At 49.9% G+C, this 18,534-nt stretch overlaps 2 protein-coding genes across 7 annotated transcripts in view; both read right to left on the bottom strand.

Moving 5' to 3' along the window:
• cpne2 (copine 2) overlaps window positions 1-13,185 on the bottom strand; it is a 40,673-nt gene extending 27,488 nt beyond the window's left edge. The window contains exons 1-2 of one of the 4 annotated variants that reach the window (XM_088939227.1): window positions 12,755-13,185; window positions 399-595 (exon numbers count right to left, since the gene is read on the bottom strand). In XM_088939227.1, the coding sequence (XP_088795353.1) occupies window positions 399-566 (168 nt within the window). In that variant the 5' untranslated portion in view covers window positions 567-595; window positions 12,755-13,185. Of the gene's footprint in view, window positions 1-398; window positions 596-9,636; window positions 9,658-10,550; window positions 10,760-10,906; window positions 11,836-12,754 lie in introns of those variants that run through there. The other 3 variants (XM_088939225.1, XM_088939226.1, XM_088939228.1) reach the window with 3 other exon arrangements.
• A 1,771-nt stretch (window positions 13,186-14,956) lies between these two features.
• Window positions 14,957-18,534, bottom strand: part of nlrc5 (NLR family, CARD domain containing 5) — a 35,316-nt gene continuing 31,738 nt past the window's right edge. For all 3 annotated transcript variants that reach the window (XM_088939233.1, XM_088939232.1, XM_088939231.1), the window contains 4 exons: window positions 17,679-17,762; window positions 16,867-16,950; window positions 16,621-16,704; window positions 14,957-16,311 (listed from right to left, as the gene is read on the bottom strand). In XM_088939233.1, coding sequence (XP_088795359.1) covers window positions 16,227-16,311; window positions 16,621-16,704; window positions 16,867-16,950; window positions 17,679-17,762 — 337 coding nt within the window. In that variant the 3' untranslated portion in view covers window positions 14,957-16,226. The remainder of the gene's footprint in view (window positions 16,312-16,620; window positions 16,705-16,866; window positions 16,951-17,678; window positions 17,763-18,534) is intronic.

Below are 18,534 nucleotides of genomic sequence, written 5' to 3' on the forward strand. Positions count from 1 at the left end.
GCCGGTAAAAGCCTGCTGTGTTTTGAATGGAAAACCAGTTGGCTCCTGTATCATGGTGCTGGTGGACCAGAAGGCGGTGCTCTTGCACTAATACTCCAGTGTGGTGATCAGGGACGCAGGGCAACCGCTCGACTGTGCAGAGTTCTTCATACTCGGTCGCTGACGATCCCAGCGTACCATTCAGAGTTCAGGTGTTAAACCTGGTATCTTAGCTAATTCATACTTTGATTGTGCACAATCCATCCTCCATGAACTTAACTGAACTTTAATTAAAATTCTGAAGCTGTTCTTAGCATCTCCACCCGATCTGCTGGTGCAGACGGCCAGTACAGGCCAGCGTGGGGCTGGGTGGCGCGCGGAGACATGCCTGATGCTGGGGGGGGGGGGCTCTCTCTTACCTCGGACCACCTCCCATTGACCTCCAGGAACAGCACGCAGAAGGGGTCTGACTTGGATGTGACGTCCCTGTCCAGCAGGTTCTCCCCGCTGACCGACAGCTCCACCTTGGTGACGCAGTACTGGGGGCCTATGGACCCCCCCGAAGTGGGGCTCACTGTGTAAGCCATGTGGTCCGGCGACACCGCCCTGACACAACCTGCGAAGACAGCAGAGACACAATGAGTCGCCCTCAGCAGAGACGAGCCGAGTCGCCCTCAGCAGAGACACTGTTCCAGTGTTTTGTACTAACAACAGCAAAAATAAAATTTATTTTTATAATGATTTTAAAGGAGGTAGCACTGATACACAGCCTTCCAGTGGTGCAGAACTCCAGTACGCTAAGACCACAGCATCTTTAATGCTTCATTCTACCTGAGCCTTCTCATAACTGCATTGATAGGCAGCTTTATTAGTTCAATTAAACAGTATTTAAAAGATCCATGTGTTTCAGATCGGATGAAGCCTGCCTGACAGTGATCCTGAAGCACTGAGCAAGAGATCACAGCTCCACCCTGCTTGCCAGTAATACAGCCTCTGAAAAAAGCTGACAGATTCTCTTTAAAGCTAAAGGCCACTCTTGAAAAAGGACAAAACCTTCATGCCGGTCAATTCATGTGTACATTAAGAATTAAGAACTATTTTACACCTTATTCCATCCACAGTGCAATGCGGTACAAGACTGGACATAGGACTTTTAGAAGGACATTAAAAAAAAAGAAAAAGTGAGCAACAGATCAGAAGATCAGAAATTACACATTGTCAAAAAAAAAGAATGATGTGATTATTTCTGTCACGAAAAAAAACATCTCCTGTTGTCCCTCCACTGAGATGCCTGGCGTGCCCCTGATTCTGCTCTAAAAAACTGTTCTGCTGCTGAAAAGCCTCGTCTTTGCAGCAGGAGGAGCAGTTCAGCCCAGAGCATTGCAATCAGGCAGGCTCAGTCTCCGCCACGCCCAGAAGACCAGTGAACACTAACAGCGCACGCACACACACACCCATGTTTTCAGAGTGTTACGCCATCTGATTGCAACAGTCTGAGCCTGTGCTGAAAACAGCTCCACACCACATCAATGAGTGACTGCAACAGAGCCCAGGTGCAAGGCAAGGGAACACACCCACTTGCCAAAAGCCGAACTTTGAGCCTCTGCCCACTGCTTATCCAGCTAGAATGGCCATTCTGAAAGACACAGAGACAGCAGCACCAGATAAACTTAGCTTTTAGTCAATGATCAAACCATCAAGCGCAAGAGCAGCAAATGAGATAAAATGAAAATCTAACAGCTCAACCCCCCAGGTCAGAGCCTGACCTGCGGTGTAGAAAAAAGCACCACCTGGGCCCACAGGGCGCCCGTGGAGAAAGAGCTCCTGACACACTCCCCCACAAACACCTCTTCGGGCGGCAAGTGCATTCCTTCCTGCTTTCTCTTCCTTTTACTCTTGCAAAGCAGAACAGCACTTACAAAAGGCACCGGAATGTAAGTTTGCTTAGGTAAAGGAGAATTTCTGTTCAGTGGTCAAATAAGATATACAGAGAGGTATTATTAAACAAAAAAGGTGAATGTTAGAGCCCTTAGCATCCTGTATTTTCAGGGCTGCTCTCTATACATCAAAGCACTTTTCACAGACAAGCTGTTAATAACAACCATCTGAACTACATCCTCTAAACCTCAGCCAGTCTAATATAGCTCTCGCTCCTGTGTGGGTTTAGAGACTTGTTTCTGACTTTTTGCTTTGCGGCGAGAAGCAGCGAGAAAGCAGTTACTGAGCCCACAGTTTAAAAAGTCAGCAGTGGTTTCTGGCTCTCTCCAAACAGCAGAACAGGAAAGCAAGCACCAGATTAAGAATTAGGGCACTGATTATCCTCTCCAAGGCATGAAGAATTCACCCTTCAGGAGTTTAACCAATCAGAAGAAGAAGAATCAACATGTTATTACATATGATGCAACCAGCAGCGCCTGGCCATAAAACAGACTAACAAGTTAACTAAAATAAATGTACTGATCGTTAGAAACAACAACAGACATCAGGGAATGGACACCCATCTAGCCTGTTTGATAGTCAGTAGCTAATTGACCAGAGGCTCTCATCCAACGGTTTTCCAAAGGAACCCAGGATATTGGATTCAACAATACTGCTGGGCATCTTGTTCCACACTCCCACCACCCCTTGTGTAAAGTAGTGCCTCCTGTCCTGACTGGAGGAGCTCATCCAGCCACGTCTTGAAAGAAGCCAGGGTATCGGCTTCAACAACATGGCGGGACATCTTGTTCCAGACCCCCACAAAGAGCTGTCTCCACGAAGAAGAGACTTGAAATACCGTCAGGGGCAAGGTGGAGGTGTGGGGGAGAGTTATGTTCCTGATCTGATCCATCGAGATGCCCCAGTAACCTCTTCATTACAACTCTACCACTAATTCAGACTACGGTACTGCAGACCGCCTGACAAAGCGATCTCACAGCTCACTGCCCCGATCAGAACTGCCTGCTGGAGAAGTTAAAACACTTGGGACTTGGGAATCCTGTCCTGAAACCTCCAGGCAGAGCAGGGCTGTTCAGCACACCGATCTCCCTCAGTCCCTGTTAGGAGCAAGTTTCTCTGTACTGTCCAACAGGAGAGAGAAAAAACAGCTGGTGTCTGAGCTCACGCTCAACTCTTTCAAGACCTTAGTACTCGCTATCTCAGACTAACAGAAAGAAGCTAATCTTCTCTTTTCAGCACGGAATAAACCTATTACTTGTTCCTTTAAGGCTAATGATGTTCACGTTTCTTTTTCAGCATGCCTAGCCAACAGTAACATACACAGCTTTATTCAGACAGTCACAACACTGCTTTGAAGATACAATCCCTGGTGTTTCAGCAAAGCAATGAACCGCTCTTAAACAGATAGCTGTACTTCCATTTTTACAACACTCCTTCTAGCACTGAAGGCATCTCCCAGGTTAAAGTGATAAAGACTTAGTGATCATGTTCCTGGAGAGGCCAAATCACTGAAGATCAGATCTATTTTGTTACACTTTTTATGTCCCTGTAGATATTTCCAGTGACAGGCAAAGAATATCTGCTCAATTCCCGAAGCAAGGACAGGGTTCTGTGAAACTGCAGGAGACTCACCCCTTATTCCAAAGCATTCTTTCAATCCGAACAGCATATGCATCATGAGACCCACACTCCAGCAGGCAGACCTCAGTGAATCCACAGGAGGCACGCACTGTTTCTGCCCAAACTCCACTGCTCTACTATATATAACCCTGTCTTAAGTAGCACCTTTGGTATAATAGCTACATCCTACATGATACAGTCTCCAGTTAGAGACTGTGACGTGATGGAAAACTCAATCCAGACACAACAACGGTATAATCTCCAAAACCATAAAGTGCTCAATGGAAACTCTGCCTCGCACAATCTCATCGTGTAAACACTACTTACCTGGCTACTGAAATCCCTTTTACCTCCGTTTTAATTACTGGTTGCACCTTAAGTGGTGCATTATCATGTGGTTGGTTAAACGGAAATAGAACAGTGTCAGGTTCGTTCTGGGGAGGTGAGGAGGTGTGTGTGTGTGGGGGGGGGCAAGGTCGGGGGCTTGGGGAGTGCAGGCTGCACCCCAGATCTCAGCGCACGGGGGACAAGCTCCTTGACTCCCCGAGTGTGAAAGAAATGGAAAAATCAGCACTTGCTCCTAGAACAAGTCCTAAATTTCAGAGACGACGATCAGCTGAACACCTGGTGCCGACTGCTATCACCAGGCAACATGGACCCCAGCCTGTTCACACTCGCACACAGTGAAGAGTGCAGCGCTGAGCTGACATCTTTCTCTCGGCCTCCACTGTTGAGCCACGCTGAGGCTCCTCTCGTCAGCTGCACGGCTTGGAATCTGCCACGTGAAATTAAACGACAGGCTACGCTTTTAAAAACAAGTATCCAAATATTCTGGTTTCGTGCTTTGTGTTAATGAACTAGAGATCCATTGGGAACTGGACTTCCTGTTGTCTAAGTCTCCAGTGTGGATCCATGTACTTGCTTTATGAGCCACACTGGGTTTTGCTTGAGTAGATGTGCTGCAGACTGCTGGCGAGTGCTGTGTGGTCAGTAGGGAAGAAGAGAAACACTGTGCTATTACAGGCCATGCAGGGTGAGAAGACATCAGGCTCCCTCGATCTTGCTTTACAAGATGACTGAACTGCCTAGTCAGTGACTGGAATTACGCAGTAACACTGCTAATTCACCAGAGAAGAGCTGTAAAAAGCCATTACCTAAAAAAGGAATCACACGAGTCTGAAAACACAACCCTTTCTGGAGTGCTACTCTAATGGTCAGCTGACATACCGCAAGGTGCACTCTGGAACAACAATTAAGAAAAACCTCCTGTGGTTTATCTGAAGAGCTCTTGGTCTCCTCCCGGTAAAATCCTCTCTATGTTCAATGCCTCGTCCGGGAATGGTCCCGCTGAGCCACTGAGCCAGTATCTCTCGCAGGGAGAAAATCATACAGCAACAGAGCTCATGCATCTCGACATAATGGGTCGAGCTGCGATGCATCAGCAGTCTTATTGTTATCTCTGTGTGGAAAATGCATCCCAATTTAATTTGAAAGCAGTCCCACGTCACTAAAAAATAATTACAGTGTATGTGCAGTATTCGATGAGCAAAATAATCTTTATTGATTGCGTGCCCGGGGCCATTTGCATCAAACGCAGTACCATTCACAGGAGGTGAAACAGGCATCTCCTGAGACACCATTACAGGCCCAGAGAGACTCAAAAACTTTAAGACGGAGTCAAAATTGCCAGTGAGATGATGTACAGCCAAGAGGCACGAGGGAGGGTAAAACTGGCTCTAAGCTGTCCTCTCCTGCCTGTCTTTGTACATCGACTCCCTCCACTGCCGAGCACAAGCCAGCTTCTCTCTCTTAGGGGCTCACTTGGGCCCCATCTTGTCTGAATAAACGATCCACCTGTTTTCTTAATTATCTCCCATTTCGGCTGCAGGATTATTAAGCACACGTTATCGAGCTCCCAAAACGGAGCTTCTGTCAGTCGAAGCTGGAAAAGAAAAGGCCTCACTGACAGAGAGCGGGATTCTCAGGGCTTCGCTTTTTGTCTCACTGAACACCAGACAAAGCAGCACCTGGTGCAGCTGACTGAACAGCAGCCTGCTGGGTGATATTGCACAGGAGGAGACCGTCCTGAGCGCACGCCGTCATCTCCACGCAGGCTGTATAATTGGAGGGACCAGATCTTGTCCAGCACACCACACCCACCAATCCCATAATCACAGGCGTTCCACTGCTGCTCCAGGTTCAAATCAGAATTGCATCAGTGTTCCCCACCAGCACAGGCCACCCTGTGTAATTAAAAGTGTGTGGCCCTCATGTTAAAGACCTCTCTAGAACTAAATGCTGAGAAGGCAGACCTGCTACTTAGTCAGCAACTGGAACTTGAAAATAACTAAACACAGAGACAGCAACAGCACTTCAGCTCAGGTAGAGTGCACATAGGTTCTCTCTAACTCCTGGGTTTCGAAGATCCTGATCTAATTGTGCATCCAGTACGAATGGCAGGGGGCAGTGCTCTACACAAGGAGAGGTAGGTGTCTGCAACAGAGCACAGAGCAGTCAGGCAGAAGCTGATTGCCTCATGTCTTGAATCACACAACATCATCAGATCCTAGGATCTGCCAGCTGAAGACAACCAAGGAATGCAGACAGAATGCCCTCTTGCTTCTAACATTTCTTAAGTTGCAGATGTTCTTGGCAAACAGAATACCCATCCATTCATTTTCTAACCACTTTATACAATAAAGTCATGGGCGAGCTGGCAAATATCTGGCACAAGGCAGGATACATTCTGGATGGGACACCAATCCATCGCAGAGCAGACAAGGACAAACACACACACACCATACCATGGCCAGTTTTCCCAGAAGCCAATTAATAAACCTCTCAGGATGTCTTTGGACTGTGGGAAGAAACCGGAGAACTCGGACACAACCCACACGAACACGTAGAGAACATGCAAACTTCACGCAGATGGCACCCCAGGAATTGAACCCAGGGCACTGAGAGGCAGCGGTGCCAACCACTGTGCCTCCCTGCTGCCCACAAGCGAAAATATGAGCCTTAAACTTCAGATTAAAAAACTCTCAATTAAAACCAGCCCACACTGGGACCCCAGTCACTCCTTGATCACCGCGGTACAGCTTCTGGCCCGGGGGCAGCGGCTGAAGCTCTATGGGCCGAATGGAGTCAGGGAAAGGACAGGGGATCCATCCTGATTGGAAAGTCGCTACAGTATTCCGGCACTGGGAAGCAAGCCCGAAAATTATAGAGAAATCAAAGTCCTGTTTTCCTCTTTCCTTCTTTGAGGTTTCCATTTCTTACATGTCCCAGTCCACAGAGCATGCTCCTCTGCAGCAGTCAGTTTGCCCGACCAATTGTAAATAAAAAGGCCTCTTTCTCCTGTCTGACATGAAACAGATCTCTGTGCAGCTGCTCCCCTGTGGCCGGGCCTCAGGAGCCCCCTGAGCTGCGCGGGACACTGCAGACACTGTTGCCGGACTGAGCAGGGCGTCACACTGCACAGGGAGAACAGCCTCTTTCATTCAGGCTCAAACACAGCCTCTCACAGCACCGCTGACAGGGAGGCTGAGGGGTTCCGCGGAAGGGAAGGCCAGCCTTTCATCCTGTGAGCCCCAAAACTTCACATCACTTCAGACTGGGCTCTTCTGCATGGGCCGTTGTTTGGTTTTCGTGAGCTTTCCTCAGTAATAAAGCTTCGTCTGCGTTAATGCTAGAATATTTATACTTTTAGATACACTTCTGTTTCATAAATCAAGACTGACCTACTGTACTTGGGAACACAAGAAAGGCTGTAAATAAGATAAGATCACTTCATTGGCCATATACAATTTCCTGTATTAGAAATTTGTCTTTTCGCAAAAGACAGAGGTTTATCGTTTTAAAACCGTCTGGACCAGAAATCTTTCCTGTTGTGTTCTTTGAGCTCTTTCTGAGGTGGTAATATCCTTTGGTGGCAGGGTGACCAAAAGTGAGCTCCGTGTTTTTATTCGCCACCTCCTAAACCGATCTTGTCAGATCTCAGATGCTCAGCCAGGCCAGGCCAGACCGGGCCGGGCCTGGTCAGTACTGGGAAGGTCCTCTAAGGAAAACCAGGCTGCTGCTGTAAGTGGCTCTTCCCCTCCAGACCATAATTCCAAACCAGTGCTTCAGTACGATGACTGGAGACACTGTGGTGCTGGAGGTGGTTCTGCCAACAAGGTGATTAACGATCCCTTGGAACAGTGTGTCAACGTTGCACCCCAGTGTCCTGGCTAAATTCCACTCTGAGACTGCACAGTCTGGCCTCTCCAAAGACCTCCCTAAATCCAGCTGGTGAAGCAATTTCCCTGCTCTCCCCCTGATCAGGTGTGCAGTGTGCAGGTGTATTAGAGAGGGGAGGGAGGAGGAATATAGGAGCTTGTTTACCAGCTTTGTGGAGTGGTGTCATCTTAACCATCTCCAGCTAAACACCAGCAAGACCAAAGAAATGGTTATGGATTTTCGAAGGAATAAGTCTCCGCTAAACCCTGTTTCCATCCAGGGTGAGGACATAGAGGGGATGCAGTCCTACAAGTACTTAGGGGTACACCTGGATGATAAGCTGGAGTGGTCTGGTAACACTGACGCCCTGTACAAGAAAGGTCAGAGCCGACTCTATTGTCTTTGGAGGCCCAGGTCCTTTGGTGTGTGTGGAACACTGCGACACATTTTTTATGAATCAGTGGTGGCAGCGGCCATCTTCTACGCTGCTGTGTGCTGGGGCAGCAGCATCATGACAAGAGATGCAAATAGGCTCAATAAACTCACGAAGAAGGCTGGCTCTGTGTTGGGGCTGAGCCTTGACCCCATGGAGGTGGTGGCTGAGAGGAGAATGCTGACCAAGCTCACAGCCATCATGAACAACACCTCTCATCCGCTTCATGGGACTGTTACTGGGCAGCGGAACAGACTGCTCCAGCTACGGTGTTCAAGGGAACGTTTCCGCAGGTCTTTCCTCCCGGCGGCTGTCAGGGTGTATAACGCTGCCCTCGGCTCGGACTGTGAGCCCCTCATTTGCTCGTCTATGGACAGCATGTTGCTCCATTGTACTTTTTGGATAATCAATCTGTATAAACCTATGCACATTTTACACACATTTTATTGTTTTTACAGTGACTATGATCATCATATTTTGCACACATCTATGTATTTTATTTTTTTTATTTATTTTATATTTATTTTGTATAATTTTTCGTCTATTCTGATGTCTGTTTTTGCTTGTCTTGTGCTGGGCTGCTGTAACACCTCAGTTTCCCTTCGGGATCAATAAAGTCTTATCTATCTATCTCTCTATCTATAAGAATCTACATTAAAATCCCAATCCCTGTCTCACACAGCCTCCTAAATCTTCCTAGGTCCAAAATGTGCACGACACCTCACCCAGCACCGAGGAGCTTTGGACAGCGAGTCTCCGAGCTGGACAGTCTGTGCAGCATGAGGAGAGAAACACCCACAGGCCATCGGTGCCACCTGTGCCACGCAGAGACTGAGAGCCTGCCCGCGTGCCTGGCGATCTGAGAAAACACGCCAAATGTTTCTCAGCCTGCGATTCATGCCGACAGATAGGTGGTGAATTCCACTGTAAAAAGGCCTGAAAGGAAAGCAAAATTCTACAGAGAAAAAACACAGCCAAGACCCCCTACTGTAGTCAGAAAAAAACACTAACAGAATAGTTCTAACTATAAACTCCCATCACTGGACAAAACTCCAGTGGGTTCATGTTGCACCAGCTACCTGCTCTGAGGCCGACTGGAAGGCAGGAAACAGCCCGAGCTGCTGGGGTCATACAGTACGCCACCCAGCAGCAGAGCACAACAGCACATGAGGCCACAGAACCACCACTGTGGTGGGCAGCAGATGGGAAGAAGCACCAGCCCAGTGAACTGGCGACAGCTGGTCAGAGGGGGACACGGCGCCGGGGACGCACCGACAGGGCGGCCGGTCGGAGACACGGGGAGGTCTTCGTGAGCAGGAAGTGAATGAACCTCAAGAACGTGGCCCACCTGCAGGTTTGGGCATCCCGCGCTTACTGGGAGTGGGGACAGGTGCTCACAGGACACTGAGACATGGCAGGCCGAGACACCGGCTCTCTGACAGACTGACCGCTCTGCAGGGAAACCTGGACCCCAACTCTCACAGCAACAGGATGTGCTCCACCTGTCCAGAGCCCACACTCTTCAACACACCGGACAGTGTCCAGCACTGGCGACCAGTGACACTGCGGAGGGACACAGTGGTCAGCAGGTGTCATTATTCAGAATTTAAAAGGGTTACAGACACATGCGCCTTCCATGGCCATATTCAAGCAGGAACTTGTTTTCACATCTTAATTAAAAGGCAGGGAAATCATTTAAAGCCACACTTTTTCACACCAAAATGAACAAAATAACCCACAGGAAATCTCCAGACTAGTTTAACCCTGGATCATTCACAGGGATAAGGAGCAGCCGCCTCACAGCTCTGGGGTCCCAAATGGGGGTCCTTCTGTGTGGAGCTGCCCCACACACACGTCCCCAGCTGCGGTTTTCCACACTGTCTCAGAAACGGGCACCACGCTGCGGCGCCACGCGTGGACCGCGCACGGCGGGCCGGCTTGCGCCGCTGGCCTCTCGCGCACGAGGACCGCCCGCCCCGAGCGCCGCTCGAGCCCTGGGGTGTCACGTGCTCCTCTCCCGAGCGCTTCACGAGAGCCCTGCCGACCGGAGCTCTGGACGGGCTGACTGGCCCGTCTCTAAGCAAGCGCGCCAGCTCTGTCGAGGAGAGGAAACCCGACACGGGTCGTTACCCCGAACTCTCAAGATTCATCGCCCCGAATTCGCAAGAACCATAACTGCCATTTTCAAGTCACGGACCCGCGGCAGAACGGGCCACAGGAGCCCCCGCTCTGGGACAGCGGCGCTGCGGCCGAGAGCAGGAACACTGCCGCTCGTGTCTCCGCGATCCGCAGCCGCACACAGCTGTGAACCTCTGGATTTCCTGCCAGCCGAGTCTCGTCCACAAGCAGAGCGGAGCGGTACCTCTTACACTCGGACAGCGGTCACCGGGGGCTCGGTGGCGGGATCAGACGCCCTCTTTCGAATTCAAGCGCTAGTCGATACTGTGTGACCGCATCGCAAGCTCTAACTGAAGTCGCTGAAAAGCCCCGCGTTTGAAAATATGAATAGACCAGCAGCGTGAGCTGTCAAATTCTTAAAACCGTCCAGTGCTCTTGTACTGCCCTTACAGTAAATTCGAGACTGTTTGCAAACAACAGGACCTCCCATATCAACCAGCGTAACCACAACCCTGTAGATCGCTTCACGACATAACTCCCCGCCCCGTACTCCGAAAGTAGTGGACTGTTCTCTAACTTTCTCCGCTGTCGGTTTCTTACCCAGGGCGTCGAGCGCTGACCCAGCTCCGTCCTCCGACCCTCACGGAAGTTTGGAAGTGAAGTTCCCGTGTTAATAAGGAAGCGTTGGATTTAAACCATTTCTTTGGTGCTCGGAAGAGTGCTGTTGAGTTAAAGGCAGCGCTGTAGCTCCAGTCCCGCCCTTGTGAATATCCCCCGCCGCCGCCGAGAGCGAGAGCGAGCCCCTGGCTCCTAGCCCGGAGGAACTCCGCCCAGCCCGGGCGAGTCGCTCGGCCCCTGTCCTCTGCGGACACCGTGTCGCTCAGACACAGCCCCTGTCCTCTGCGGACACCGTGTCGCTCAGAGACAGCCTGTCCTCTGCGGACACCGTGTCGCTCAGACACAGCCCCTGTCCTCTGCGGACACAGTGTCGCTCAGACACAGCCCCTGTCCTCTGCGGACACTGCGCTGCTCAGACACAGCCCCTGTCCTCTGCGGACACTGCGCTGCTCAGACACAGCGCTCCGCACGCTGACTGCGCAGCGCCAAGTGCAACAGGAGCGACAGCGCGAGGCCCCGCAGTAGCTGCGGCTCGAGCGCGTCCGCTCTTTGTTTTTCTCTAGCTGCTACCGTCATCCGTGACGAGCACCCCGCACGCGCTGCCCGGCCCAGCGCGGCGCGAGTCCCGGCCGTGGAGCCGTGCGAACCGGCCCCGTGCCTTGGGGGGTGAATTTGTTTTCAACCCTACAGGCAGGGAGAATTGAACTTTCTTCCGCTCTCCTGCTGGGTCGGTCCTGGCGATAGGACCGAAGCTTGAAATTGAGCCTTCTGGGTGAATAACTTCCCTCCCCACGGCCACGAACACGCACACGACCAGCTCAATCGTATAGGCGCGTCACGCCCATATCAGACCTTCGGGTGCATTTCCGATAAAACAAGCGAATTCTTTCAACTCTCTTTCAGAGACACGCGTTCTCTTGAGGGAAGAAAAATAAAAGGAGACTTTTTTTCCGCTGCGGAGGGGGGCTAATTAGTCTAAAGCGATGAAGTGCAGGTACTGTACCACAGCACACAGCACAAACTGGCTACAGCGAAAAGCGGCCGGCGCGAGCACGTACTGAACAGCGATGTTTTAGAAGTTGCGTTTACAATGACCCATCCCCGCAGTCGGGCCGCTCGGGGAGGGTCGCTCCAGCCTGTCTGAAATCGGCGGAGCCCCCGATGTGCTCTCCCGACTGGGGGCAGCAGCCGACGACTGGGAGATGTGGTCCTTTCAGGATCTGTAACGCCCCTGCGGAGCAGCACGCGACTGTCCGGGCGCGCTGGCCTGGAGACCGCGCACCGCCTCGCGCTGTGAGCCTCGCGCATTCTCAAGGGATGTGTGAAACTTTCTAGGTTTGGCTGTCCATTATCTGCTGTTATCGCCTCGCTTCCGGTAACTCTTGTGTTGTTTTCTCAGCTATTTTCTTCTGTTTTTCTACTGCCTTTCCACGCACCGCGCTTTCCGAAGGACGCTTCTCCAGAGAGCCGCCAGGTTTACCACTGATTTTGGCCCTAAAGACCGCAGCCTCCGTCAGCTAGAAAGCATTGCTAAGGAGAACTACTGCTGTCGTAAAATAACAAAAGTTTATTCCGTGCTGAAAAGAGAAGAGCAGAAACACAACCTTTCGGCTGTGGAGCCTTCTTCGGGTGTGTAAAATAATATGACCAGGTTAGGCGCACCCCAGAAAAGTCTACACTCCCCAACATTTCCACCCGTGACATGAAGCGAGCTGCCTGTTGTTCAGACCCCGTGGCAGAGGCCACTAGTGACCAGGGAAGTAGAGTGGTCAGTGACCACGCACAGACCCACGGCACGCGAAAGCGCCCCGAGAGGTGTCGCGCTCCTACCTTCAGAGTCCAGCGATCATCACTGTAACAGTCCAGAAGGTAAAACAGCGCCCTGGGGATCGGCGATTAGAAGTTTTCAGTCCACTTCGATCCGAGTCAGGAGCTCCTCCGCCCGCGAAGGGGCCGTGGTACTCCTGGGTAATCCCCGTCACGAGAAGCGCTCTCCGGTGCCCCCACCGCGCCGGGCCCGCGGGTGCGCTGACGTCACGACGCCAGAGGCCGCCGGACGGGTTCCCCCGCAGACTTGTTGGGCCAATAACGAAAGACGCCAACTGTCAATGGAGTGTAAAAACACTGAAGCAGAATCCTCAGCGCTCCTGGGAGACGTCCGGTACTGTTACTGGTCTAGAAAAGGGGAAGTAGTACGAATCGCAGCAGCCCGCGGAAAGCCGCACGCCACCGTCACGTTTCACTCCAGCCAGAGTCCCGCCAGTCAAGGGAGTGGTGCTCAGGACAGAGTGTGCCTTCAAGTGTGCCAATAGCTTATTGCTGCATTTTATCTGTGTCTTCAGCCTGTCCAGAAAGACAACCCATTGATTTGCACCACAGTCTAGTAACTGATCTACCAACACACCAGTACCCCGCTGGCCCAGCCCTCCGGACATCAGCATACGCACCAGCTCAGAGCTGAACCAAATCTCTTCGGACCTGCGGTTTCAGTCTCACTTTACACCGCCGAGGGCCGCTTTAAACTTTAAACCTTTTCTAGTGATTACAGCGCAGGCCAACGCCCCCAGGGCTTATAAAGCCCCGGCCTCACCACTCCTCCCCTCTGGAAACAATGTTACCAAAAATTCACCTGCGCGTCCATTTCAAGACGCGCGTTCCCGCGACGGAACTGGCCATCGGGCAGGCGGTCAGCGCCTGGGGGGGGGTGACCGGTCTTTATAAACACCTGTCATGCCGGCGCCCCTGTTGCTGCAGCGTGTCTGCAGGACCCGGCCAGGCGAGGTCTTCACAGCTGTCCCATGCGCCGGCGGGGCGGCGGAGTGGCCGAGTCTGAGGGCCGTTAAGATTTCCCACTACAAACTATATATGGGAAGCAGCGATTTTAAGGATATGAATGGCGTTTCCTCCGAACTGTGTAAGAAGTGGACCGGCTCGAGAGTCCAAGTTTTTCAGTGTCCGTGGGTCCCGGGCCGTCCCTGGCCAAGCACCATCCACGCGTGTCCCGCGCTCGCGATTGCCGTCTTTTCCGAGCGCGTTTCCACGCCACTGCCTGGCCTGCACTGCCACCTGCAGGCGGCGGGGACAACTACATCCGTGTGTCTTTGCCCTACAAACCACTTAACCCTGGGTCTCTAACGCCACCTCGGTAGATCTTAGCCCTCAAATCATCAGTTTTTAAGTGGCAACTTAACTATGATCAATCCGACATACGTGCATTTAAGTCAAAATCAGAATATTATTCTTCCTGCAGAACATTTGTTGTTTAATTGATCAGTTAATAATAATAATAATTAATAATTCCTTACACTTATATAGTGCTTTTCTGGACACTCCACTTAAAGCGCTTTACAGGTAATGGGGATCCCCTCCACCACCACCAGTGTGGAGCCCCACCAGAATGATGCGACGGCAGCCATAGTGCGCCAGAACGCTCCCTACACACCAGCTCTCAGTGGGGAGGAGAGCAGAGTGATGAAGCCAGTTCAGAGAGGGGGGTTATTAGGAGGCCATGATTGGTAAAGGCCAATGGGAAATTTGGCCAGGACACCAGGGTAACACCCCTACTCTTCTTGAGAAACGCCCTGGGATTTTTAATGACCACAGAGAGTCAGGACCTCGGTTTTACATCTCATCCGCAGGACGGCGCCTATTTACAGTATAGTGTCCCCGTCACTATACTGGGGCATTAGGACCCACACAGACGACAGGGTGAGCACCCCCTGCTGGCCCCACTAACACCTCTTCCAGCAGCAACCTTAGTTTTTGCCAGGAGGTCTCCCATCCAGGTACTGACCAGGCTCACACTGCTGAGCTCCAATGGGCTGCCAGTTGCGAGTTGCAGGGTGATATGCTTAAACATGATCCTAATCCTTAAAGAACAAGAGATTTAGGTTGACCTATAAGAAAAACTGGGTTTGAGCTCCTCAGTACCAGGGCTACAGACCCCTACTTTCCTTTTTATAACCTGGTCTTTTATAACCCAGTAGGTCTTCCCTACAGAGAACTGCAGTAAAACCAACACGGCAACACAGGTTTTACAAAAGAGATTTATTTGCAAAACACTGCACATTTATCACATGGAACACCTCTCATTCGCAAACAACACAGGAAGCACAGAAACAGTGACCCCGAGTGGCACTGTGCACAGGCCTCCCTCTGTGAACCTGCACTCCTCGCGTCTGAAGGAGACTCAGATCTTACAGTCAAACCTTCACACAACACTCCGGATGTTTTCAACCCGGTCTTACATTAATTTAAGCAAAAATTCTAAAAGTATTCTGTAAACAAAATTAAATCAAACAGACAGGCCCTGAAAAGCTGATGTTCACTGTAATAAATACGGAGAGGAATGGAGAACACTGCCCAGGTGTTTCTATGAAGCCAGTCGTATGTGAGCATGAGAACATGAATCGCATTGTGATGGACTGTGACATTCCCAGCAGCTCAGAGAATGTTACATTTGCACCATCAGGGGTAAAGCTGCCTTATTCCTGCCTTTCTGTGTTCTGTGAAGTGTTTTCACTGAGTCTTTGGAGCACAGATGTGGTTACAGCAGATGTTGTGGGATTCGAAGGTGTACCCCCCTGAGCCAACGTCCATGACTCAGGCTCGCTGTGAGAGGAGGCCCAGACGGCTCGGCTCAGCTGAGCTCAGCCCAGACGGCTCGGCTCGGCTGCAGACAGCAGACGGGTGTTTGCACACTCCATCCCCACCTGTCCTCTGCAGACAACGATGCACAAACACCTGCTAATCTCCTTTCATGAATAAAATATGTCCATGATGCACATTTGTAATTAAAATATTACTCAATATTCAAATTTATACACTACCAATTCCTCTAGTTTTAGTAAGCAGAGAAGATGGAAGATCTGGACTGTATAAGGGAAGAGTAAATTTTGTCCACAGCTATGCAGCTCATAAAGCCGGAACCTTCACACCAGTAAAGGTCAAGGGTCACCTCCTTCACAATCCCTTGCCTCCCACAAAAAAACACATCTACCCACAAAAGCTCAGTGCTATATGTAAGACACTGGTTGTGCTCGAACAGGTTAACAGGTTGTGTTTTAACTGCAGTGCTCTCCAATTGTGCTTTAAACAAGACACACACACATTTTAAATACTGTCGTTCTCCACCTTTCTCACTTCTTTCTTCAGAAAGGCTGTGATAGCCTGAGCTCCACAACAAGGTAAATAAAAAGGTGCCTAAAAGTGCAAAAAGGCAATGAGCAGCTCCTGAGGTAGTCTCCTCTAGTTGAGGACTTGCAGAGGCCAGCAGAGCCGAGCCCTTGCCTGGGGCTCACTCCTACAAGGCCGAGGAGAAGTTCAGCCGGGGGTCTCTATGCTGCAGGTTCTGGGCCTCTTCAGTCTTTATGTTATTCTTCCACAGCCTAAAATCACACAGTAATAAAAAAATTATGTTATGGAGCTCATTTTGTGCATGTGTGTGTGCATGGATGGTGTATAAAGTGCCTCACACAGGTACTTGATATCAGCTGAACTAAGTCATAAAAGTACTCATGCCTTCAGGGCTGAGATAATGGACACTATTGGCCAAGAAACCTGTCACTTCCTGCTCATAGCAGTTGAATCCCAGGTGTGTCCAAGTGCGTCCTCGTTCTTTTGGAGAGATCTACAACCACCTGTGTTCCACCTGTACTCACTAAAGGAGAGAAAATAAACCCTATTAAAAGACTTACCTTATCACCTCAATAGACGAACAAGATCTTAGCTTCTCTGCTATTGCTTCAGCCCCAAGGAATGTTATTGAATTACACTCCAAACTGCAAAAGATCACAGGCACACATGTTCATGGCATTCATGAGTAATTGTATTTATTTTTTTGTTTTGGGATATTTTTGGAATATAATAATAAATATCTCTGCTCCTGGGAAAACTCCCTTTAAGAAACACTGCAAATGCCTGAAACAGCTGTTGATACTTACTCAAGTTTTTTTAATCGCTTGAATCTCGTTAGAACCTCGGCAAGCTTCTTGGCAAACTCATCTCCAACACTGTTCCAAGCCAGGCTGAAACAAACCGTAGTGTGAAGGCAGGCAGCGTCAATGCAGAGTGCCAGTTGGACTGGGGAACTTGAAAGCAAATGTCACTTCCTCACAGTCAGTCTCAGCCTTTTAAATGAGTTCAGCTGTACAGTGAAGGCTGGTGTATTTGTGTTAATGTATTGTGTTAATCAGGAAGCCATCTGTGTGAATGTGTGATATCGGACAATTGTCTACAATTCCTAAAACAGAACCACAGTCAGAAAGTTTCGTAAGGGCAGGTGCTTAATTGAGTCCTTTGTGAAGCATCAATTAGGAAGGTCGAGCTGCCATTGTGAGAGGTGTTGGTGGACCACTAGGTGGTGCTCTTCTGCCTGGAGCAGAATGTCTGAACCAGTGCTCCAGGAGGATGAGTGGACTTGTGTTGTCGGAGGTGTCATCCTTCCCATGTGACATTAAGATGACTTTCTGGACGCTGGGTCATTAAAGATCGTAAGGGTAGGGGTGTCTAAGCTAAATTCCACCCCGGGCTCCCTAATGTTGCCCCTTGATTCAAGCACTGAAGCAGTGTCTCATGCATCTGCACGCTGTGTTAAACCCAGGTGGAAGACATGGAGGATCAGGTGGGTCTCTTCCTAAGACTGTGAGGTGAAAACTGCTGCATAAACGCAATGGATTCCTATTTACTGCAGGGGGAAGGGAGTGGTGGGTGAGAGAGGGTGGAGATGTCAGCTCAGGGGTGGGGAGACACTCACTTGATTTCCTCCATGGAGACACAGTGGCCCAGGCTGGCTGCCAGGCGGACGGACTCCACTTCACCGATCTCGGCCAGCCTCAGACTACAAGCAGAAACAGGGGTTTGCAAAACATTTCCTAGTAGCCATTAATATCTCCATACCTGCATTCTGTTCACGTTGCACATGTGAGCTGTATGCATCCATATCTTCAAGTCTAGTCCCAACAGCTGGTGCAGTTGTTCATTCCAAAATCAGAACAGGCTTTCCGAGGCAAAGGGTTTTTATCTTGGCAAGGAAAGAACTTTACAGACACACTTGGATAACGAACCCAGGGGAGCTTGGTGTAGGGACAGCAGGTCAAATTTCACCAATGGAAAGTTACATTGACAGCAAGAATTTATCATTTATTTTTCCCTTAAGAACCTGGAGATTCTGGGCCTTTTTAAGTCTTATATACAGTGGTGTGAAAAAGTGTTTGCCCTCTTCCTGATTTCTTATTTTTTTGCATGTTTGTCACACTGAAATGTTTCAGATCATCAAACAAATTGAAATATTAGACAAAGATAACACAAGTAAACACAAAATGCAGTTTTTAAATGAAGGTTTTTATTATTAAGGGGAAAAAAAATCCAAACCTACATGGCCCTGTGTGAAAAAGTGATTGCCCCCTAAACCTAATAACTGGTTGGGCCACCGTTAGCAGCAACAACTGCAATCAAGCATTTGTGATAACTGGCAATGAGTCTTTTACAGCGCTGTGGAGGAATTTTGGCCCACTCATCTTTGCAGAATTGTTGTAATTCAGCCACATTGGAGGGTTTTCGAGCCTTAACCGCTTTTTTAAGGTCATGCCACAAGATCTCAATCGGATTCA

This window comes from Atractosteus spatula, chromosome 21 (genome assembly GCF_055471065.1).
Source record: "Atractosteus spatula isolate fAtrSpa1 chromosome 21, fAtrSpa1.hap1, whole genome shotgun sequence".
Classification (NCBI taxonomy): Eukaryota; Metazoa; Chordata; class Actinopteri; order Semionotiformes; family Lepisosteidae; genus Atractosteus; species Atractosteus spatula.